The sequence below is a fragment of the Nyctibius grandis genome, chromosome 7 (assembly GCF_013368605.1).
Source record: "Nyctibius grandis isolate bNycGra1 chromosome 7, bNycGra1.pri, whole genome shotgun sequence".
In the NCBI taxonomy this organism is placed as follows: Eukaryota; Metazoa; Chordata; class Aves; order Nyctibiiformes; family Nyctibiidae; genus Nyctibius; species Nyctibius grandis.
Window position 1 is genome coordinate 7,112,640 of NC_090664.1, and position 25,254 is coordinate 7,137,893.

Here is a 25,254-nt window from a genome sequence, read left to right on the forward strand (position 1 = left end):
GTTATTTTAAAATAGTTTTCTGCACTGTAAAGGGTGCAGTGAAAATGCTTATACCATTTCATGTGTACTATCATAGAATGGTTTGGGTTGGAAGGGACCTTAAAGCCCATCCAGTTCCAACCCCCCTGCCACAGGCAGGGACACCTTCCACCAGACCAGGTTGCTCCAAGCCCCATCCAACCTGGCCTTGAACACTGCCAGGGAGGGGGCAGCCACATCTTCTCTGGACAATGTGTTCCAGTGTCTCACCACCCTCACAGTAAAGAATTTCTTCCTAATATCTAATCTAAATGTATCCTCTTTCAGTTTAAAACCGTTTCCCCTCATCCTATCACTACTTGCCCTTGTAAAAAGTCCCTTTCCCGCTTTCCTATAGGCCCCCTTCAGGTACTGGAAGGCTGCTATAAGGTGTCCCCGGAGCCTTCTCTTCTCCAGGCTGAAGAGCCCCAACTCTCTCAGCCTGTCTGCATAGCAGAGGTGCTCCAGCGCTTTGATCATCTTCGTGGCCTCCTCTGGACTTGCTCCAACAGCTCCGTGTCCTTCTTATGTTGGGGGCCCCAGAGCTGAACGCAGCACTGCAGGTGGGGTCTCCCTTGACCTGCTGGCCACGCTTCTTGTGATGCAGCCCAGGATACGGTTGGCCTTCTGGGCTGCAAGTGCACATTGCCGGCTCATGTTGAGCTTCTCGTCACCCATCACCCCCAAGTCCTTCTCCTCAGGGCTGCTCTCAATCCATTCTCCGCCCAGCCTGTATTTGTGCTTGGGATTACCCTGACCCACACGCAGGACCTTGCAATTGGCCTTGTTACACCAATATGCATTTTTGTGTATTTATAATTCTGTTTGGAATTAAGTCTTTTCAGTGAATCCAGGAAGCAAAGTTCTAATTTCTAATTTACGTTTACATTTATTTATCTTTTACCTACAGACTGTTGGTAGTGTGTTGAATGCTGCATTTGTGAGGCACATGGAAAACTTTGTTGTGGCTCATCCAGGATCTGATTTGCAGTTTCCTGAAAGGGCTACCCAGCAGAGCCAGCAATTATTCAGGATGTAGTACAAGTTGCAGTGAGAGCATCGTCTCAGGAACAAGTGAATGTTTTCCCTTGTTAAGGGTGAATGGGGATGAAGGAATGGTTTCTTGATTTCCATCTGGTTAGTTGCACTCAGAGCTTCATAAATCTCTCACTAAATAAATAAGTCCAGTTTGATAGCAGAGGGCAGTACTGTTCCTTTTGAACATACGGTGATCGAACCCATACAGATGGTAATAGAGCCATCAAGTGATGAGTGGTAACAAACCTCGGTAGTCCACATCTAATACAGGAACACAGATTCCCAATCTCTATTTTCTAATAACCGGCTACTGATGATCAGTCAGGGATACTGTACAAGCCAGTCTTGTCACTTAAATACTGGTTTTGTTTTGTAAGAGTCACTTGACTGTATCTACTGGAGTAAGATTTTGCTGTTTGTTTTTTAAACTAGACCCTAAAGAGATGTTCTTTCATATAATTTGAATGTATTGCTGAACTAATGTGTAACCTGGCCCTCCTTGTGAACATCCCAACGTCAGTGTTTTATGGACCTAAGATAGTTCAAGTTTCTTGCTCTAGCAACCGAAGTATTAAGCTCACAAAACAAAAGCTTAACCTCGGGCAGCACTGTCATACGTTAGCTGCCTCCAGAGGTGGAAGTTCTCAGTACTGTACAGACCACAATGAAAAGCAGATGCACCATTGTTTTGTATTTGCAGAATCTGTCTTGGCTGATACATACATGCATGTGTATGTATGTGTATATACGTACGTACACACATACTCTTTCATGATGGAGCTACATGAGCTTTTTCTGTAGTATGTCCTGCAATTACAAAATCTGGTAAGGCTGAGGTTCTCCACAGGTCACTAGGTAAATTTTCTTGCTGTTTTTGCGTGTGCTATAGAGAAAATGTGCTGATATGGGTATATGTTGCTTATCATGTTTGACATTTAGACATAACTTAGTCCTGACAAACAACACCTGCTACTGCAAAACAAATGTCCTAAAGTAACAAACCTGTGCTGTTTCTAATGTTTCATCTCTGATTAACTGCTTTTTATTGACCACTGAAAGTGGTTGCTGGATAGGGCACTGGTCTTTTTCTCCCTCATCAATGCTCAGCTGAGTATGCTTTTTAAATTACATAGTGCACCCCAGCATCCCAGGAATGGGACAAAGCAATTGAAGCTGTATAATAATAGGAGATCTGTTTCTGAAAGCATAATTTCTATGGTAAATACATGGTTTCCGTGATGACTTTGTTAATGATCTACTTCCTAGAAACAGTGTGTTAGAAGGTGCTACTGATTCATCCTCGAAATTTCAGGGCCAGATCTATGGTCAACAATCACCTATTTCAACATTGCTCTTCAAGTATTTTAACTAACAGCGAAAACATACAGGGGTTTTTTTCTTTCACGTTAGGCTGATGTGTGCAACTTTCAGCTACGTGCCTGGTACCGTTTATCTTTTGCATTTCTTTCTGCCACTAGTAACTAGTTTTTGTTTGTGTTCCAACCTTAGGATGCTTACACACACGTGCAGAGATAACTTGTCCTGGGGGCACAGTACCATTGATTTCAAGGACGCTGCTTGTAGTTATAAAAGATGTTGGTTTGTATGTGTGTCTGCAAGGGTGAAAGATTAGATTAGAGCTTCTGTAAATGTTGGACTCATCTTGCTTTCAAGTGACAGTTTCATAAACCAGGGTAACTCTGTTCAAACCAAAAGCTGCTCCCTGGAGTAAACATTGTGTGAAAACAGAGGCAGCTCTTTCCCCGGTGATTCTTCAGTTCTCTTTATAAAGGGTTGTGAACATCTGGGTAGAATTGGAATTACTGATAGTAATAAAAGGCACCAGATTTCTGTAGGATGATAAGATAAGGGGTATTTTTATGTGGATGTTGTGCCCTACTCTGTCCTGTTTACTTAAAAGTTTGAAGACATAGGTGGCTGGGAGTTATGTCTATTGTGTAGTTATGGGGGATTTATGTGGAGAAACTACATTTGGGGAGGAGAGGACAATTTCCAGAGAAATTTTGAATATATGTTAACTAGCTGTGACTAGAAATCACTCTGTTATTTCAATACCATAATAAAGAGCAAAAAGGATTTCCTAGAGTGTTTTATTTCCTCATTGTTTACTACTCAAATGCATTCATTTTTAAAATTAAAGTGTACGAAACATGGAAAAAGTAACGGTCTGTGCCCTATTCCTGAATTGCAATTGGGAACTGAAGCGCTAGAGGCAGCAGCTCTGCTTCAGAAGGGCATCAGCATGAGCAGTTCCACCTCCTTGGCCCTGGCCTTACCTCAGTAAGCACTTTTCTCGTATGGGACATTCGGTCCTTTCCTATGGGGAGACATTGGCACATTGTTACTCAGTCTTCATTTGGCACATAGTTACTCAGTCTTCATAGGGAGCAATATTGGCATGATACTACTCCCAAACTGTGCTCTGCTGACACAGAACCTCAGTTGACCACTCCTCGAATTCTCTGTTATGTTTTTCCCATCACCTCATTTTATCTGTTACTCAGAGCACATTGGAAAGTTTCCACTTGAGAAACAGAAAAGATCATTAATGAAATGATCTGATGGGCTCAGCGCTAGTTTACCATAGCCAACTTAGCGCATCTCACATAGACTGTGGTCATCAACTGCATGAGGTCTCTTAGCGCCTTTGCTAGTGGAGGCTTCAGTGCGAGGGGGGGAAGGCAGCAGCTCAGCTAATGCAGAATAAGCCATGATATCTTGAGTGTTTGGCTGAGTCTTTAGTCTAGATTGGCTGTGAACTTTGCAGAGAGAATTGACCCTGAACGCACATGCGATAGCAAGACAGCGTAACCAAGTGGTGTAAAATCCAATAGCTTTGCTCCCTGTGGGCTGTTTAAAATTTTTATTTGGTTTGGATTTGTTTATGGGGCTGCTACCTCTCAGTTTTGCACTGAGACATCAAATGAATTCCCAGAAGATCAGCTGACGGTTTCAGCTTTAAGTGTTTGCAAAACTCCTCCCAAAGTTCAACTGACCTTGGAGTCTGTGATAAAAACCCGACAGGAGAAAGGTTTTCAGGGTTGATGTAAAGAGTCTGTGAAGACAAAATTAATATTCAAGTATCACAGTAACTGTGAAGACCAACTGCAATGCTGGTTGATGAAGGTAGAAATCTGTTTGGATCTGTCTCAGGACCAATGTTGTTGACTCACACCTTTTAGTGATTTAAAAGAAAAAGATGGGACTCTTCTTTAACTTCATCTGATGGAGATGGACAGATTGGGCTTTAGCTGTTTGAAGGATTTTTACCCACTTTTGCAGTCTAACTGACCCCAGCTGTAACTTCCACTGTCCATCGAGCAATAACAGTGATTTATCCATGTAGATGCCGATTTGCTGTAAGGAAAGAAAGGCTCCTAATATAAAAGGGAAAGTCAGTGACCCAGACTAACAGAGTAAGTGTGACCCCATCACGTTCCTTGCCCTGTGTATGATCTGCACAGCCTGAGAAGAAGTGCTAAATGCTTTTTCAGTTTTTTAAAAAAAAATCTCTCTAGTGCAGGAAAGAGAGAAATATGTCCCTGTGTACCTTTTGGAATGCAGATTATGTCTCCCCTGACCCACATTAATAAAAACACCAGCATCTTGCGGGGTGGGGAAATGAAAATTGCAGATCTTTTCAGTTTGCCTTTCCCAGCTGGTCTTTCTTCCCTCGCTGACCATAGTGCAATGATGTGGTGCAGGCATTAACAAGGAATGTTAAAGTATGCAAAAAAAGATTATACTTGTTTTATCCTGGAATTTAGTTTCCTTTTCTTAATCACTTAAGATGAAAATGTTAAATATCTCTGTTTACATTTCATGTGTAGTACCACAGCCGGTGAACTCAAAACTATGGCAGAAATTTGAAGCCTGATTTTCAGAATCGCTTGTTACCTGCAAGTCTGGGTCATGTGAATGAAAGCTGCAGGTATTTAGTACTTCCAAATGTCAAACTTCTTTCCCTTTCCATGCAAACATTGATAGCTTGACATCCTTCATGTGCCTGTACGTATGTGTGTACAAATGTGGTTGCCTATATACAGTGTATATATATGTCTACAGTCTACCTAGAACTTTTACTCCTTCATTGTTTGTGTGTAGTACCTGATGTAATGAGATGGTGGTGCTCTGTCCAATTAAGTGATTGTATCTTGATATTTTTCCCCTTCTTTTCTTTCTTTTCTTTTTTTTTTTCCTTTTTTGAGTCTGTTTTTATTTTTAGCCTCTCTTCCTTGATGTGAACAAGGTTACGAGGGCCGTGGTGAGGATGTTGGCAGCTTTATAGTTCTCATCCAACAAAATATAAACTGAAAGCCATTGCTTGATTTCGTTTTTTGTATTGTTTGACATACCTTGTCAAGATGAAGGGGTTGCTGTAGTTTGTTTTCTTGTTTCTGGAGGGTGACAACAGTTCTTTAGTTGACATATTTTGACTTGACAGCTAGGCCGCTTACTGTGCGGCAGGCGCTGGAGGAGGATGGCACTGGCTTGGCCACAGAGCTGTTCCAGTACTACAGCAGGCTGTCCGCCCCCGTGACGTTATGTGCTCGAGCAGCAAACAGGGCCTGGGAGCTCCCCTGTGAGTGGGGAGATTCCTAATCTGCTTTTCACTGCAAGTGAACCTGATCCATTCCAGATGTACACAGATTTAATGACTCAGAAAGCTGCTCTCTTAAAATGGGACTTAGAGCACAATCTTGTATAACCTTTCAGGGGAAGACCTGAACTCCCCTGCCAACCTAAAATTAGTGAGGTTTTTTCAGAGTTTATTAATGTGTGAATTTTGTGTGAGCAACTATGGTGTGCTCTTAGAAAGTGGGTTTTCTTTCTCTGCTGAGGAAAATGTAAGTCATTTTGGTATGATGTGCTTTTAACAGAGGAGTGATAGCTTTAGAAAGGAGTAACACAACCCAATGGTGTTTATTTTGACGTTATTTTTTGTGGGTTTAGTTTTAAATAGGATTTCGTTCTGAGTATTTTTTATTATTCGGTAGGAAGGAGACTATTCTCAGTTGTCTTGACTTTATGTTAAATCTCAAAGTGCTGCTACTACCAATTCAGAGAGGATTCTGTAGCGTGCATTGCATTTAGTATCAAGCCTGCATGAGATAAATATCTTGTAATGTTCGTTTGCTTACTGAAGAGATACTTCCAGATTTTGCTAATGGGTTTGGTAGGTGCTGACTAAGTTTTGAAGTGATTGCAAGAAGTGAGATTATAAAGTTAATGAGAAATAATTCACAGTAATAAATGGTTGTTTTATTTCTTTCCTTCTAAATGTGCACTTTTGATTATTAGAAAATCCCAGCAGATTGTTTAGTATCTTCATAATTTGACTGCTTTTCAACAGTAAACATTGAAGTTGTGTCCAAAAGGTTAAATGTGTCCAAGTACTCTCATACAGTTGTGCCATTAATTTGGTACATAAGGAGCAACAACTCAAATTATTTAGAGCTCTCAAACTAATTTTGAGTCAATCCTGTGCTGCATACACTTTTGCAAATGTTTATTTGCACTGATAGTTGACTGTGAGAATAAACTATGATGCTTAGAAAGCAAAGTGTCCAGTTATCAGTAGAACTGGTTGGTGTCTACAGTTGATTGTAAGCGTGAAAAAGCAGGCACATTTCCTTGAGACTTATATCTGCCTCATAAGAAGCTGTCATTAAACTGTAAGCAATAATTTTGGCCTTAATAAATGAAGATCATCATAAATGAAGTAAGTACAGGAAAGAAATATGCTATAAATATCATCTGTGTTACATGGAAAAGTTAAACTCACAGTCCACAACCATCAGCTTTGAAGCCTGAGTCTAGACCATCTTGCTCTGAACTTCTCACTCACCAGAGCCCCTGGCTGCTTTGGTACGTACCTTTGGAAACCCACGTCTAGAAACTCCTCGGCAAACACAGATGGATGGAGCACAGTGAGCTCTGCCTTTGGAGGTCTGGTATGGCTGTGGTTGGCAGAAGGTATTGAAGGGTTTACAAGTACAGTGTTCTCAAAAACCCCGCTTTTACACAGATGCTCTGGCTGCAGTACCATGAGCAAGGCTGGAGAGTAGGGCTGGTGGCAGTAGAGGGACAGGCTGCCTTTAAACACGGCTCACATCCTGCACCCCTGCCATTTTCAGAGAGTTGCTGATATGCAAAGGAGCAGCATGTGCCAACATATATGTCCCCAGCACAGCCACTTCTTCATGGAAACTGGGTGGATGAAAGGCAGCTTGGCTGGCTACGGATTTCTCTGTGGTGTTACATGCTGCTGCATGCGCCTGTGCCATGCAGCAGTGTCTGTCAGGGTGGTGGTATGAGGGTACGTTTCCTCAGAGGTTCCTCTTTCTGACTGTCAGGCTGGATGTGCCTCAGAGGAAATAATTTGGAGCATCTCTCTGCTGTGTGGCTGTAGGTCTCCGCCCTTTTCTGGCCAGCTGCTCTGTTTTCCCTGGGACACTGTCTCTGTTTCTCCGGGATGTATGAATGGTCTCAGATTCCAGTTATGATAACTGTAGCCAGTTTGATGCTATTTTGACTATATCTGCTTATTTTTACATTTATACCTGGTATATTTCAGACCATCTTTTACTGTACTTCTAGTTCCTAGACCTGCAGATCTGTATGTTGATATTATATTTTCCTGTGATATATCTTTAGCCTTCATTCTTACTTGTTAGCTTATCTTCTGGACAGACTAGTATGATTAAACGTATACCAAATATCAAATAATAAATGTGTGTCTATGAATATTTGTATTTGCCTCACTGTGTGCATGTCTGTGTTTTTGTGTCTGTAATCTGTGATGCCTTATTACAGTAAGGTATTCATTCATTAATTGCCTAATTACAATAATTAATTAATGTAATAAAATGATGTATAGCTATTTTTTTTAATTCAAACATTGCCTTGATATTCCACTTACAGAAGATGAGTCCATCATGTTAGGTCCAGCATAAAGACCCAAGGAAAGATTTGTCACGTTCAGTGGATGATAGTTATAATTTTCATACATTTTCCCCACTTACACCTGTTTCTGAATTTTATTTGACCCTCTTTTTCTGTTTTTTTTTTTTCTGTCCATAGCATAACTCTAAGATTTTCAGAAAGTTACTAGAATGTTAGAATAAGTTTGAATTATTAAGAGACAAAATAAAATAGCCCGTGTATTTGAATGTGGGCGTAATATCTTGCACTTGTATTTCCTCTGTCCAATCACTTTACAGTCTTCGACTATTTTATTCTCAATAAAACCATATTAACAATAAGTCACATGAGGATCATGGGGTTTCCTTACAGTCACAAAAGGTAGTGTCACAACCAGTACTCAGGAGCTGCTCAGTTCCAGTACAGCCCCCTGCACATTGCGTTGGCCATTCAGCACACTCCTGAGTTACTGACTGCTGAGCTTTTAAGCAGTTGAGTTGTGACACTTCCATAGGAGGAATGAAGAAGGACCAGAGTGTGAAAGTTGCCCAGAGTTAAACCGATGTAATTGTTTCTGCCTACAGTGTTGATGACAGAACTACCTACTTGGCCCTGGGAGCAGTGAGGAACATCTCACTTAACATTTCCATCTCTAACATTGGGGATGATGCCTACGACACCAATGTTTTCTTCAATTTTTCTGGGGAACTCTTCTTCATCAAAATGTGGCAAAAGGTAAGAAAGGCCAATCTCGCTGTGAGTAAGTCTCTTAACTTTAAACCAATTTAATTGCAAGATGTAGGGACATGGGGTGGCCTGGTCCACACTGCTGAAACATTTGGAAGTTATTTCTGTTTATGCTGGGCTTGAGTTTCTTCCAGGCTCTTTAGTTCTTTTCTTTTGTGTGTTTGATCTGTGTAAATTACACCCTTTGTGTTTCTGTACAATACACAACACTGTTATTTGGGATGTGTTTCTGTAGAAGACACAGCACTGTTATTTGAGGTGCACTAGTGAAGAAGAAAGACTGTTTGGGTAAGGTGTTAAGGTGTTAAGAGGTACAGGGAGACTGGTTTGGAAACCAGTAGGGTACCAAATGGTGCTGAAATACAAAGGGTGCATCTAGTTTGAGTGCTGCCACACTGTACTCAGCAGTCCTGGTCATCTCTTGACCTGGGCTCCTAGGTTTTCTCCTCATTGAAACCAAGATAGAAGGCTGTTCTTTGTTCACATCCTGGTGCAAGTTTGGGCTGCGGCCAGGGTGCATCACTAGATCTAAGAGCTCAAAAGTGCTTTTGATTTCACCCGCCTAGAATCAGGTGAATATTTTGAGCTTTAGCATCTTTACATTTAGATTTAAATACTTGGATGTTTTCAGTAGCATGTGTTCATTTAGAGATAATGTTGTTGAAATACAAACACTGAATCAAGCTTTTTACAAACTGATGGCCGTGAAAGCTGTCTGACTGTGAGTAATGTGAAAATAATTGTGCAAAGTGGGAGCTGAACAATTGTAAACAATGTTCTGTCTGTTTGTTCCTGCTTTTCACAGTCGTTTGTCTCTCTGCTGGAGCTTTGCTTTGCTTTGTAACCCATAAGAGCAATATTAAAAACAGTAGTACAACTGTTGTGAAGTATGGGATTAACTTGGTCCATTGAACCAGTGACATTTTGCCATTATTTGTCATGTTTTATGATAGATTTTGGTTATTATAAACCACTTAAATTAACTCATTACATAATAAACCAAAATATGATAATTTCTTGTGCATGTTAGTTCTCTTGGTGTTCAGTTTTGACTATTATGTTTAATACAGTTGCAAGCCTCAGAAAGTTGTCTTTGTATTCTGAGCTTCATTTTCAGACATTATGTGCTGCAAGTGTGCAGGTTATCAGGAGGAAAAAAGCAGGGGAGAAAATAGAAATGGCTTATGCCAATATGCAACTTCTCCTTAATGGAAGTTTATGTGAAGACTTTCAGGGTCTGGCCCAGCTCCTGTTGAAGTCAGTGGGAGGGTTTCCATTCCTTTGCACTGGAAAAGAAACAAAGCTTGATGCGTGTTCTTTTAAAAGGTTGTTGTGGTTTTTCTTCTGGGCTTACATGTTGAATATTTTACACACACACATTAACTGGAACACCAATTGCCTTCGTTGTTCTTCTTGGTCAACACTGTGAGGGAACAAGCTGAAGATGATGTGCTTGTTTCCCTTGGTATTTTACCTTGAGTCTGGGTCTGTAGGAGACTTGAAACATCTGTGCTGAATGCTGCCTAGAAGGAGCAGTTTCTGGAATCAGGTGACATTGTTGTAAGGTTATCTCACTACTCAGTGTGTTTTCTGCTAATAGAAACTAGCATTTCTTTTAAAAAAAGTAAAATACATCACACATCAAGGAAGCATGTAGGCTTCCTTCTTCCTCAGGTTTTGCAAACAGGACCAGGGTATAGTCTGCTATTATTCCTGCTATTCCACTGTTCTTATGATTGATTTGATAGAGTTTGTGGGTTTTTTCTTATAATTGTTTTAGTAACAGTTTTGAAAAACTGAGTCATGGGGTTGTGTTGGGCTATTTTACTTCCTCTCAGTCAGCTTTTGCTTCAGGACAAACTAATGTACTGTTGGCCTCACCATTTGTCCTGTTGGGAAACTGGATTACGACCTCATGGCCTCAATTACAGTGTTATGTTTTTCCTAAGCTCTTCGAACAATGACTTTTTTTTTGTAAAATAACATGGATTCCATGTTTCATAACCTACTCCCATCCCTTGACATCTATGCATACTATATACTGTGCATGTACTTTAAATAGATTTTGTTCCTGGTTGAATATTGCCCAGGCAAAAATCCAGAATGTAAAGCCAGAATAAAAATGACAACCCGTAAGATTTCCCTTAGTGGAGCAATTTCAGAATCAAAAGAGCTTCTTGTTGTAGGAAACTTTCAGCAGCAACTGCCTTTTAATGAATAACGCTAAAGTGGAAGAGAATTGTCTCTTCCATGTGTTGCTTGAGCCTTTTTCTGCAAGGTGACTCTGAGAATGATGACCGCGTGGTGGGCTTCGTAACCTGTCTCTGGATCCTTTTCAAGATGCTGTGAATCCCCTGTTTGTTTTCCCTGTGTCCCCAGTAGGGACATTCCTAGCAGATTCAATGTGGGTTTGTTTCTGTCTATGGATTGGTTTCAATGAGACCTGACAATGCAAAAGTTTTATGCTGATTTTTTTTTTCAGCAGGGTTATTGAAACAAAGTGCCACATGTTGTGTTTGAAAAGAAATGAATGGCCTAGCTCAGGGATGACGACGGTAGTGTTCCCTGAAGGGCATTAGCAGAGCTAGCCCGTCTTTTTTTTTCTGGAGGCTGAGATTTCATGAAATGTGGTGGATAGAGAGACTACCTGGTAGGGATTTGCCACTTCTATATGAGGTGAAAAAGTGTTTGTTGACTGATATTTAAGGGACTGCACATATTCCACTGGATGATTTTCCTGTTGCGCTGCAGCCAGTTGTCCCCGGCTCCGTGGATGAAGCCCAGCATTTTCTTTCCGTAGCTCCTGACAGACAATCCTTCTCTTGAGAGGCACAGTATGTGGCACGGGTTGATTTCTCATTCCTGCCTGCGCTCCCTGTAGCACTTTCAACTCTCTTGTCACTGCTCCCCTTTGAAAGGGTGGGTTGTTTTGCAGGTGCATGAGAGTACTGCACTGCAGTGAAGTTCATAATGTGTCCACTAAGAAAAATATTCCTTTTGAAATACGAAGAGATTTAATCATGTTCTCTTTAAAACAGAAAATATAATAGATTTTTTTTTTTATTGTCCCATAATCTTAATGCAACTTCAGGAAAGCATCCTATTTCAGAGTCTGAAAAATCCACTTAACAGAGGTGATATCACTTTCCTATAGAAGAATGCAGAGTGCTGCTTGTGTGCTAAGGAATGTGGAAAAATTACTACTAATTTCTACACCGTTTTGCATCTACTGGAATTGCTTACTGGCTTGTGATGTTTTGCTGAAAGTGCTTGTCAGCAGTAGGCACTTCGCTAACCGTTCATTAGCTGCTCTTCAGCGCAGAGGGCTATTTTCAGTACCGTTACAGAAAAAGCGCTGTAAGGTTGCTGGCAGTGGCAGTTAGTGTGGTAGGGCAGGTTCATATCTGTATTAAATCAGCTCAGGTATGGCATGAGATTTTATAACAGTCATATAAAAGTATCATATAAAACGTATTAATAGTAAAACCAACAGCAATAACCCAATATGTATAGCATTAATCTCTCACTGCTCTGCAAGAACTGGTGGGTATCTATCAGCTATCCCCACTTCAGCGCTGGTTATGGAGAGAGTAGGTCAGGAAATCCCATTGCTGACCGTTGTTTCCAGCTGTGGATTGTTCCTAAATTTCAGACAAGCCTCCCAGCAGCCAAAGCCAGCTGTGTGTAACATTGCGGTTGCTTCTCACAGCAGCTTTCTCAAGCAACAGCTGAGTGAAGCGAGTGGGGCCGGGCCAGGGCAGGGTGAACAGTGAGGTTGTGGTTTCCTCAGGCACAGTAATTTCCCATGACTCCTTAGTGAGAGTGTACCTGAAACTTTGGTGTTGGGTGTGAATATGGCTGATAACCAGAGTCATGCTGCTTACGGGCTCCGGGGTTTTTCTTCTGACAAGTCATGCAGTGCTGTTGCTCTCTGGGTTAGCAGGGAGGTCATGCAATTTGGATATGAACTCTTTGTTCCTTGCTCCCACAGCGCTTGCCGGCGTCTCTTGACTAGGATTGCCCAGAAGAGCCGCAGGCAGAGTTTAACTTTTTCCAAATTGGAAATTCTCTTACACCAGTTTCCCATACTGCTCATACTTTCTAAGTCTTAAGGCTGGCAGGGGCAGGATACTGATAGGGCACGAAAGCCAGAGACACGTGCCCTCTTTTGGATCCAGCTGTACCACTGGAAGAAGATTCAGGTCCTGGGTATTCATTATGTGTCTTTTTCCAGCAGTTACTGCCCCTTTGGATCTGCTGGCAGACAAGTTAATGTGATCAGTCTCAATTCGCATCCAACTGGTTAGCAGAAACCTTTTACATTAGTGGTTTGATTTAATCCAGCTGATTTTGTGTGGAGTGAGTTGGACTTGCTCCTGTAAACCACTCTGCCAGAGGGTCAGAGGGGAGCGATGCAAGTAGCGTAGAAGCTGTGACCCCTTGCACTGACACAAGTGCATCTGGAAGATTGCCTGAGCCATATATCACTTACGGGAGGGGATTTGAATCCTGTTGCCAGGAGAGCTTTTATAACCAGGGCTTGGGAATATGAGTAGTGTGGCAGTAACTATGCCACATGCTGCCTCTGCGTTTTTCCAAATCTAATGCTTAACTTTTGCTCCAGAGTGCATTAAAACTTTCTATTTATTTACTCCAGGGATTTTGCATCCCTGGAGTATAATTGTCCAGTTTCTTAATTGGGAAGAAAAAATAAGTGCAGTTCAAGCTATCTGACTTCATTGTTTATTTTAATTTTCTTTTTCCGTGGATGCTCAATGAAAACCTCAACTTTTATGCTTCCATAGGGATAAGTAAGGAGCAGCACCTTTTTCAGGCCAGGGGCTGTGAGAACCATCTAATATCCCCCTGCTCTTAGCAGGTAGGAATTGAAGGCTGGACTTCTGATTGAGGCTTTTCACTTAGGATTCATGTATCACTCCCACATTCAGGGAATGGGCATTGAAGACTGGGTTTAGTCATGTAATTAGTACTGATAGGAGTCTTGTAAATTTTTCTCCTGTACTCTGATTTATCAGGTACATTCGAAAGAAGTCTTTGGTATTTTTCCCAACAAATTAACTTGTTTAATAGAACGCAAAATCCCTGAAGTATTCTGGCAAAATCCCAACTGGAATAAATGATTCAGGAGCCATGATTTTGCAGGACTTCAGATCTTGTTCTGCTCAGTGTTGGAAGAGCCTATGTTAGTTTGATTGTTCAATACTGTTTTCAGGAGCAGCTTAACACTTAGAAATCTCATGGAAGGTTGATAGTGTATAAGGTTCCAAAAGCCTAAATGACTCTGGCCTTGTAAATCCAAATGCAGCTAACTCCAACTAGCTATAAAAATCCAAATTTTTGCAATCTTAAGCTACTTTCAGGGAAACAATGAGTTGCAGTGGGGCATCACCCCAAGCATTTCCACAGAAAGCAGCAGAAACTTCAGATTCAAGAAGACACGGCTTTTGATGATGTGCCTGTTTCTTTCAGGTGAGGTTAGGCAGAGTAAAAAAATTATTTTGCAATACAAAATTGGGAAGGGGGAAGTTAGTTATTTGTTTTTAAACATCTTGTGATTAGTAAGCTATTATCAAACATCTCTGTTCTTAAGGACTTGATATCAGGTCCTGGAATAACATATGGGACTGTATACATTGAGAAGGTTTATGCTGATCAGGTGGGGCTGTGCTCTGGGTTATGTGATGTGGAAAGTGTTTGTCCTGGAAGTAGCTCATCATGACTCTTAATTTGACTGTTTACGTGTATATAGAGGTCTTGCAGAATAGACTGGCTCAGATTATTAAGGGAGGTTTTGTCTGACTGCCTAGCCCTGCTCTTCCCTTGGGGCTGCAAGGGGAATGGTTTTCTAAAGGAAGAGCAGCTGTGTGGATGAATACTGTCATGTGAGATGGACTTTTTGTAGAGGCTAGAAGGCAGCCTGTGCTATAGCAAAGCCTCCTTACAGTGAATCCCAATCACTCTGCTGGCGTACCACCCAAGGCGGGGTTTCACTATGGCTGGGCACAAGCAGAGGTCCTGGTTTCTGTCCAGGTGAGGGAGGGAGAAGGAAATCTGAAGCACTGAAGTCTTCTTTGAGGGGGTGGAGAAGGGCTCCCTGGGCTGCAGGCAGTAGCTGCCCAGCCCATTTCGGTCCCTGTGTTGTCCATAGCTCACCGGCCAAGCTGCTTCCTCCTGCATAGCTTCAGGATCTGCATAGAGCCAGGAACCACTGCCACAGTCACATCAGTGCTGGCCATGGGAGAGGGCTTTGGAAAAGAGATTCAGCTGCCTCGGTTGCTGAGATCCAGCCACCACAATTTAGAAATTTACCTTGATAAACTGCTTTTCTGGGAAAAAGGGGAAGAACCCTTCACAGAGGGTAGAGCCCAGTATACAGCAAGCTCTGTACACTTGATCTTGGATGTGCTTATTTACAGGCTGTGATCCTGTGTCCCGGTGTTTCTCTTTCACTATCATCATTTGCTCTTAAACTCAGTGGAGAGAGACTTGCTGACATTTGAGGTCAGAAATCTATGGGACAGGATTTGTCTGCTGTGATCTTGAGGATGAAGCTTAAAATCATCTGAACTTTGACATCCTCTGCAAAAGACTTAAGTAAGAGTTAATTTCCAGGGCTTTCAATGGCTTTCATTACAGCAAGAAGCTGTTGGGTTTGGGGTTTGTTTTTGTTGTAACTTTAAGCTTCAAGTTTATCAAGTTTCTGGTATGAAAGGTCAGTTCTGTTCTTGCAGGCATTTCTTTTAGTCACTTTTAAGACAGGCGGCTCAAGATGGTGCCAGAAGATAAATGATACCCCAAGTGGACAATCCAATAGAATTGTAAACATATATATATGTTTACACTATATATAAGCAAATATGTATATTTATGTTATATGTATAATATACATGTATACATATATATGTATATGCATTTACATTGCTTAGTCCTGTGGGATGTTATAGTTATGGTGCTGTGTGGCTAGAAGTGGTGGCAATTGCTCTCTTTCACCTGGTTCAGATTTCTCCTGTGATGCTAATGGGATCTATAAATAAAAATGAAACCCTCTGTAATTAATCTTATTAAGCACAAGGCATGATCCTGCAGTCATACTTCAGGCATAGTCTGTCTGAAGTCAACAGCACTTTTGTCTGTAGAAAGACTTAAAAAAAACCCCAGCTGCACAGTCAAAATGATGAGGAAGGGTGTGAAGATTTTTCAGCTGAAAATCCAAGGAGGGGCCAGCGCTGCTTACGAAATCACGAGCTTTTCTTTCTTTATGTTTGACGCTGGGGCCCTGGGATTTTCTGACTCTCTTGTGAACCCCCTGGTTACTTCTAGTGTGAAAGGAAATTCACGGCTTTTTTTTTTTCCTTTCTGTTTCTTCTCCCTCTTTCTTATTCTTTGCTCTTTCACTTCCTTGAAAAACATGGTGCAAAAGCTCTCAGGAGAGCCTTGATTTCTTCTTCCAGGGAACTAGGTGAGGCAGGCTCCCTCCTCCCAGAGCAGCTGACAGTCAGCGACGTAACCCTGGATTCAGCCGGCATCAGTCTACGTTCCTATTAGCAGAAGCAGGCACATTTTAACCCCCTCTCCGAATGAGGCCTTCAGGCCCCAAATCTGTTCTTTTTCAGAGGGAGCTTCCTGTGGCGTCTCATCAAAACCAGAGGCATTGAGCAAGGCGGGAAGGAAAAGCGAGAAGCGTTTCAGCTGGCTCCGTGTCAGGCTCTGGGGGTGAGCGGGAGACCCCCTCTCCGGGCTGTCTCAGCTGACCCCCCGCCCAGGCAGGCTGCGAGGGATGCCGAGCCAGGCTCCTTCCCAGCCGGCAGCGCTTTCGCAGCCTGCCTTTGGGAGGAGGCCAGAAAACCTGCGCCTGACTTTTGCCGCAGCCATCTGCAGAGTAGTAACGTAGTGATTTCCACTAAGCAAGAGAAAAAGGAGGAGCGGGCTAAAAAGATACTTTATAAAAAGTAGAGCAGCACCTCTTAAAGTCAAGTCTTACAAGTGAACTGCTAAGCTTTTGTTTTTAAAAAAGAAAATATACATATTAAAAAAACCTGTTTCAATATCCCAGTGCAGTAGGTAATGAATTACACCTTTGCATTTCAGCAGTGTCCCCAGGTTACGTAGTATTTATCATGTCATCAGGATTTTCTGTGAAGAAGTCAATTTGTATTTGAGTTTCTGAAAGGGAAAGACCAAAACCCCCAAACCTGTGTGTGTTTGCAAAAGGCATTTCCTGGGGTTTCAGATTTGGCTTTGGTTGTTGGGGATTGTAAGTTGAGCTATGGTTTATTAATTCCAGGAAAATACCCAATGCCAAACTCATTATTATTGTTATTACCTTAATATTATTCTTTACACTTGAAAATTACCACCAGGGAAGAAGGAGGGGAGGGGTGAAGGCTTGATTTTATTGATTTTGTTCCCTCATCCAACTTGGTTTTAATTTTTTTTTTCATTTGTGAGGTTTTCCATTTGCTTTTTCATTGAACTGTGTAGCTGATGAAATTTGAATTTATTTCCTGAACTCGTTATTAATTTAAGCTTTTCATTGTAACACTAAGAGCGAATAGCTGTTTGCAGTTGAATACACCAATATTTGGTATAATTGATACCTTACACACAGAAGGTTGTCTTAGAGTATGTGTGGGCATATGTTATCCGTGCTTTCAGAAATACCACTAGGAAATGAACGTTGGTTCATTTATTTGATTTCTGCCACTTGATTTTTTTTTTTTTTTCTGCTTTTAATTTTGGGAAGCATGTTTTGAAGGTATGTCTTTGTTATTATAGAATAATAGTGTGTCTAACCCATGGGTTATCTGTAATAATTAAAAAACAGTTCCCCTGTTAATATTGCCATGCAACCATGATTTAGTAGTGTGAGATAGATGTGTGTGTGAACACATATATACATAGATCTAAATGTGAAGTGAAATGAAGGAAAACTTAAACCAGAGCCCTTTCTCCTCCCAACAGCTTCCCTGTCTCTGATTTTTCCCTGGGTTATTGGAGAGTGTGGACTCATACGCACGAGAATGCACTGCTGTTATTAAGCTTAATATTCCTGTGCACAGATCATGAGGGAATAATAAAGATAAAAGGATATGTGTTCATCCACAATTTTTTTTAAATAAAGGTGTAATCAAATGCAACGCACTGCTGACAGATTACAACAGCATATATATTTTGGATATACGTGTAATGGTATGAAGAATGTAGGAACATGCCAGTGTATAATTCTGGATGTGCTTTTTTTTGACTCTCAAGACTTAATTTTCTTTTCTTGATAATTGCATTGTGTCTGGACAGGCATTTAATCCAACAAAGTTTATGCAGTTTTGTAGAGAAAAGCTTTTTTTTTTTTTTTTTTAGGAGTAGCATAATCTAAATTACTGCTGAATTTATCTGAATGTGTGTCGAGATATTTTGTGTAACAGTTTTTATGGTTGCTTTTTAAATATATCACTGTGGAGTCAGAAACCTGATTTTCCCTTAGTCTTTTCAGAGTTGTACTATGCTTTTGTATGTGGAACTTGAAGGACATGGTGAGTACGTGGGTTACCTTAGGCTTAGTAGCATATTAGTGTATGTACTAGCTGGAGTAGTGTTTTCAAAAGTGTGTCTTCACGTTTTTATGAGCAAAGGTTTCATCTTGGTTGGCAAACTGATAGTGCATTACTAAGAAAGCACCATTTTGTAATGCTTTCGTACATGTGGATCATGGATTTTTCCCATTCTGCACCTAATTCTCCATTTTTCATGAAATCTTTGGTCTAACTTGAAAAATATTGTGGCAGTTCATTATTTGTAAGACTGGCAGTTGTGCACAGGGTTACTTTTTGTAGGTTTCTTTTCTAAGATGAGACTTGTAATCAAGGGATGCAGAGAGAAAACAAAACTATGTCACGTTCAGCTGTTCTTAAGTGTCTCTTTTGCGAGGGGTGATCTGCATTGAATATCCTGTCACAGTTGGCTCACGGTCCAGTGATCGTCCACACATGGACCTCTGGGTGCTTGGCAAAATCGTTGGACCAGATCAGTAAAGGTACAAATTCTAAAATAAGGTGCAAGTACATGGGGAAGATGAAGTTTGAATTAGATTTAGTCCAAGTTTCCAGCTTTGTATTTGGCTGCATTAATATCTTGGGGACTGTTCCTGATACTGTGGCACTTGCAACCAGTGCTGGTATCCCGCTGGAGAGGAGCATCCAGACCAGCGCTCCAAACAGAGAGGAGATTGCTGAGTCCATTTTCCATTTACCTTGCGGATGATGGGAGTTCAGCTGGCCATCTTGCTTCCCAGTTATTTTTGTTCCTGTTTACTCGATGGCCTGTTGTTGGATGTGGAAGGCTCTTGCCCACATCGTACCAGGAAAGGACACTGTGTACCTTTAGAAGGGGGAGCTCTGCATCTCTTAGAATAACTGAAAAATAGTATTTCAAGTGATGGCAACAAAAGATTTGTTTTTCAAGGTGGCTATCTAAGACAGCAGCTGGGGAAGGCATCTAGTAAACCAGCTGAGTGACTTTGGGTGGGAGGAGCAATGAATTTTTTCTGCTATCCTGCTGTCTATGATAGGAAGCAAACAAAAGAAAGGGGTGCTTCACACCACGTCTGGTCAGGCTACCGCACTCCTTGCCACCAGGTCAAGTGGTTGCTAAAAAAATACACAGCTGCTGGGGGAGGTAAGCAAGTTCATTGAAGAGGAATCCCCAGAAGGTTAGAGAGTACACAGAAATTAACTCAGGCTCAGGACATCTTTGGGTCAAAAACATTTGAAGATGGGGAGAATATTTTGGGGAAGATAGCTCTGTATGCTTGCCTTGCTCTTGTATGCCTCCCCAGGCACTCAATTTGGCCACTGTGGAGAGAGGTTACTGGGATGGAGAGCTTATTCATCTTCCCATCGCCCTCTCTGTGTGGCTGTGAAAGGTAATCATGTCTTGCCTGTGCATGTGCTGAACTGTAAGCAGTATTTGAAAAGCCAGCAGTTCCTACTGAAAGGGAATAAATGATGCATATAAATACAGGGGTGTGCTTTTGTACTGTTACACACCGATTTATTTAGATCCCACTGACACTGTGTTTTAGATGTTGTTTAGATTTGTGTTGCAGAAAGTAGGCAGCAGGAGTGGCACCAGGATCCCAAGTCCCTTGTGCAGGCTCTCTGACTCAATTTGCTCCCATCCAGCACTCCCCTGTTGCTAGGCCTGGACACACACACTTGCGGTGCAGCTACCGTGGTCTTTCTCCTGCTCAGTGAAGGCTCTGTACCAGAGATAGGGCTGGTCAGCCAGATCTCTCAGTTGCCTGGCTCTGTTGGACCCACAGGGACACTGGGGAAGGGGCAGTGGGCTTCCCCTTGGGCTGCGGCTTAGCTAAACTCGCTGTGCAACCCATGACACTGGTCCTGAAAAATAAGACTATTAAAATGACCTGTGTGATTAGAATTCATGTTAGAAGTGATGGTTGCCATCCTTTCCAATATCAAGCTGGAAAACCCATGCAAATGTAAATGGTGTGTATAAAAATCTACTGAAAAGATCTTGCAAATGTAAGTGTAACCTGCACGTGCTTGGCTCCTCCACTATGATAGCTACTGAAGGTAATAAATAACCTGTGGGGTACAAAACACCTGCTGTAAAGTGGCTGTGTTCGGGTCATTTGCAGTGTGTGTGTGTTACTGATTTTCACTCTAGGAAATAGTTTCTTTTGCTTGGCTGCAAGTACGCAGTTACCTTTTCATTTTGCTTTGTGCCTTGCTAATGAATGGGGCAATGTATGTGAGCGTGCATGTGTGAGTGCGTGTAAGGAAGAAAGCAGCTGAATTTGTTCAAAAAACAGTACAATATGAATAGACTGAAAATATAAATACCTCTGACAGCACTGGGTTGACTCAGGGATCCTGAATGTCCCTAATTCTTTTCCAGCTAAGGCAGAGAAGTCTATTTTTTAATAAAAAATAAACTTTCAGTGGAATTGGTGGAAGGTCTGATACCTGTGAAGGTACCTGATATAGTGTGATATCTTAACAGCTCTGATACAAGCATGATGTGCCTTTCTTCCATTTCTCATCTGAACTGCCTGTGGAGGACAAAAATTATTAGATTATGGGCATGAGTGGAGCCAATGGGTTAATCCCAGTTTGAAACCAGTGTACTTTTGTCTAGCTGCCTCAGCTGGAAAATAGTATGAGCAGTAGACCTCAAATGAAGTTTGATGTTAGCTCTTTTTTTTTCTTTCTTTTTTTCCCCAGTGACCGTGCATAGTTTTGAAATGCTGCATGCAAAGACGAGCAAGAGCAAAGGGGCCTGTTTATTGTTTTAGCCAGACTATTCCAAGCAAGGAATTCTTTCTCTTTCTATTCCAAGCAATAATTACATTTTTCCACTATAGAAAGTACTTGTTATGTGAAAGGCACTTGGGTCCTAATAGAAGTTATGAGCCTGATTCTTTAGTAAGGATTGCAAAGGATGTGTGAAAACTGAGTCACTGGAATGGGTTTTGTTTGATTAGACTTGAACTCACACAGGCTTAGAAATACAGTAATTTCTTGGTAATTGTAGACATGAATCACATTAAACTATTCAGTAGGTAAGTTGAGCTTGCCAAACTCTCCTGTATTCCAAGCTTAGTGCTTCACTTCTTTGCATTTTTAGTAGGTTTTTTTAATTGTGGAGTGACATTAACTGCCCTATCCTACAAGCAGGCAGCCCTGTTGTCCTCGCTTTTCTTGGTTCTCTGAAGAGAGGAAGTGACACAGTACACAAGAAAGGCCACTTTCGAGAGACAGATGATCATAATACCGTCTTAAAAGAAGTCATCTTGCTAGAAGTACCTTGTCATTGCTTAGCATCCTTTAAAGGAAGGAAGGGTGAAATAAAAGGTCAGTTTGCAAGAAGGAGAAACCAGAAGGGATCAGGTGCAAGTGGCACTTGCTGCCACAACCCACTAAAGATGTTTTTTGCTTAAATACCATGAAGAACACAGGATTTCATCTGAATCCCTCCCACAAAAAGAACGCTCTTCCTTTTTTAGTAGAAGATTAATGAACTGACTTTAGGACTGGTACTGAACTTCCTCCAACATTTCTCAGATTCTTCTTCCACGGAAGCAGGCAAATCTCATCCAAAAGCTGCTCCTGCCTAGAGCCGAGCATTAGAAGCAAGGAGGAGTGTTGGTGGAAGGTGGTTGGGAGAAGCTCTCAAGCCCTTGTGTGCTCCTCCAAAGCTTCAGATATCCAAACACCCAGGAAATGGCATCACAAGAGGCTTCCTTGGGAAGTTTCCAGTGCCTGCAGTCAGGGTAGCTGCTGGCCTCCTTCTTGCAGCCTTTCAGCTCAGGTGGTTCCTCCCCAATGGGATCCAGGAAGCGTTAGAGGCTTGTGGGGATGGGAGGGAAAAGGCAGCTTGAGCTTTCTGGCCCTGCGAAAACATTTGGTTTGGGTTGTGTTCAGGAGTTAGAGAGGCCTTCAGGAGCCTGAGGTTATCCTGACTAGACGGGCAGCCCCCTGCACTGAGAAAAGAGTCAAGAGTGCCAAGCCTGAGCTAACGCATGTTCCCTGGGGCATGGAAGTAGCTGCAGGGGCCAGAGCCCCAGCATGAGTTCCCGGACTGATGGTGTCAGCAGTGATGTCACTTCTCAGATGCTAATTGCTGCTGCGGGGGAGAGGAGTGGCCTCAGAAATGTGAACTTGTCATTAAGAGTCAGAGTCCAAAAAATACATATTTGCTCTGCTGAGAACTATTTTCCTCTGTGACTGCTTTTGTACCACTGTGGAAAGAATATAAAAGCAAGAATAAGACTCTTATCTCTATCCAAACTTTTATGGGACATAGTAAGGACATCACAGGAAAAGTCCGGTGTCTCCAGCCATTACTTGCCTGGACAACTCCACTGGGGGCACTGGCCATCCACCACTATAAAACAGGCTACCATCCTGTACATGGGCGACACTATCAGTTTATCCTAAATAACAAGCTTTACGCGATTTAGAGCCCACTTTGCTCAAATTTAAGGGGCATTCCTTATGTTACTAATAACACCCAGGTCATGCCCAAGGGTGCTCCAGTGGATGAGCATTGTTGTATGGGCAAGTGGAAGTCTGACCTTTAAGCTGCTCCCACTCTGCTGGCAGAATATGTGTAGCCGTACATTAACATAGATGGAAAAGGGTCGTACAGTCAGGCCTGACCAAACAGTGTAGCTAAAACATGGACAACCTCACAATGAACGAGGGACAGCTGACCTAACAGCTCTATGGGGACGGTGGATCTTGGCAATGTTCTCTGGATTATTTCCTATATCTTGAAGAAATTAAGTTCAGCAATTCTCAGCAATCAGGGAAAAGAAAGATGTAGCTTGCGTAGTACAGTGAAAGTAAGTCTAATTGGTCTGTTAAAAACGAGAGTTAGTGTGTCACAAAGGAGGTGAAACTTCTCAGAGTGGCACCAAATCCCCCTTTCTCCTTGTAGCTTTACCACCTGCCCTGTAGGTCCCTTAGAAGATGGGAGAAGCAAAAACACAACTGGTTTTGTTGACTAGTTCTGAGATTTGTTTTGAGGCTTAATCACTTACGTGAGCTGAACGAACAATTTCTGCTGCTTCTTCAGCTTCTGAGACAATGTGCTTCAAAAATCTGCTGTGCTACCTTTCACCAGTTAAGACAAATGTTTATGAGAGATAAAGAGAAAGAAAAAATAAGAATGTTGGGAATATCCAGTAAACAGAAAAGTTTTTGTCTTTCTCTCCCTTTTTACTCAAAGATTTGCTGTGTCGGCTGGGATCGGTGAGCTCATGATCTATAAATAGATTCCATCCAGGGAGGAGAGGGAAGAGGCGGGAGGCTCTAATTAATTATATAGAAATAGTTGTTTTCACAAAATAAGCAACAAATCCAAGATGTTTGAAGCCAGGCTCGCTGGGCTTGGGGGTGGGGTGTGCCTACAGCATTTAGTAGTGAGATCATGGAACAGGACAGGAAATCACTCCCTAATGCCGAAGAAAACTTTCCCCCCCCCGCCAGTTCTTTTTGTGAAACAACTGTTGAGGTTCCCCAACTCCCTTTCAAGCTTATTTTCTGATAATGAATCAAAGGATTGATTCATTATCAGATTACAGGTCCAGATGCCTTGCTCCCCAGATCTTTATATACTCATTTGGCTGCGTGCATGTCAACATACTCAGGGATGCGGTTTTTCCTTGCTCATGTAAGCGGTGGGATGTTGAGGGTCTTCACCGGTGAAACAGCAATTTGTGGAGCTGCAGAATTTATGATGTGTGACATTCACATTTGCTGGTTTGGCTTGTTAGGGGAGTATCTGTGTGTTGAAAAGTAAAGGAAAACTTTCAGTCCCTGTGACACCTTTAAAACAGACCTTTGCCATGCACAAACAAAATCTTTTTATTCCATTGTATAATTTGATTGGATATCCAGTATTGTTCAATCATTGCATTCAAGAAGTTAGATGCTAGTTTCATTACAATGTCTATCTGAGCAAGTCCATATTAAGTCTATATCTCCTTCTCTGTAATATTTTTCCTAGCAGGTAATGATTAACAGTTTTCACACTATAGTTGCTATTGCTGCTGATTTATCGTTGACTTGTCCTTCATGTTATTCACATTGTTACTTGCATTCTGTTTACAACAGAAGAAACCCATGAAGCTCAAGCAACAGAGCTGTTAGTTAAAAGAATAAAGCCATCTTAATTTCTTTGCATCATGAACATCTTTTTCCTCCTTATGTGTGATTCTGTCACACACTTTGGCACGTGGAGGAGTGCACTCAGAAGAGTTTCTAAACACAAGGTGTTTGCTTGAAGTTGCTGAGTAAACCATGTGTCAAAAAACTGGAATAAAACTCATGAGATTTTTTGCCCTGAAAGCAGAAATTCCCTGAAATGCACATGAGAATTTTTCCTGGACCTCTGATTGCTTTTAAAGCCACTGGCCACCTGTGCCAGACCACTGCAGTCCATCTTCAAAGCTACTATCAGTAATAGGATTTTTTTTTTTCCCCACACCACATTGAATGCTCACAGCTCATGAGAGGGCCTGTGACCTTCCCAGGTGCCCCAGTGCCACCACCATGTGCCACCATCGCCACCTGGGAAGCTGGCCCCAGGGAAGCAGTGCGTTCCACCACGCACAGCTTTGCCTGCGCCTTCCTGTATCTGACCCCCTGTTTGTGCAGTGTTGGGAGCTGGGCGTTGATGGCAGTGGGTGTTTGAATGCTTTGTGCATTTTTAATTCCTGAAATAGATGAGCAAAAAAAGAAAACTAAACCCCAAAACTTGCTAGCTCAGTTTGTGAGATACTGAGATTTCCAAACGTCAGTGAGTTGCTGATGCCTTTGGTGTTGGCTGTGGGCTGTAGGAGTTGGGGAAGGTCTGTGCTTGGCAGGGTCTGGCCCAGAAACACAGAGGAAATATTAATTGTCTGTTCAGCAGAGAGTACTGCTGCCAGAGGCAAAGCAGACATCAGGCTACTAGTTGTAC

General features: G+C 41.9%; 1 protein-coding gene across 1 annotated transcript in view; it reads left to right on the forward strand.

Moving 5' to 3' along the window:
* Positions 1 to 25,254, forward strand: part of ITGA9 (integrin subunit alpha 9) — a 236,129-nt gene that overhangs the window by 149,072 nt on the left and 61,803 nt on the right. Inside the window, exon 18 of the mRNA XM_068405193.1 lies at positions 8,586 to 8,736. Within this exon, the coding sequence (XP_068261294.1) occupies positions 8,586 to 8,736 (151 nt within the window). The remainder of the gene's footprint in view (positions 1 to 8,585; positions 8,737 to 25,254) is intronic.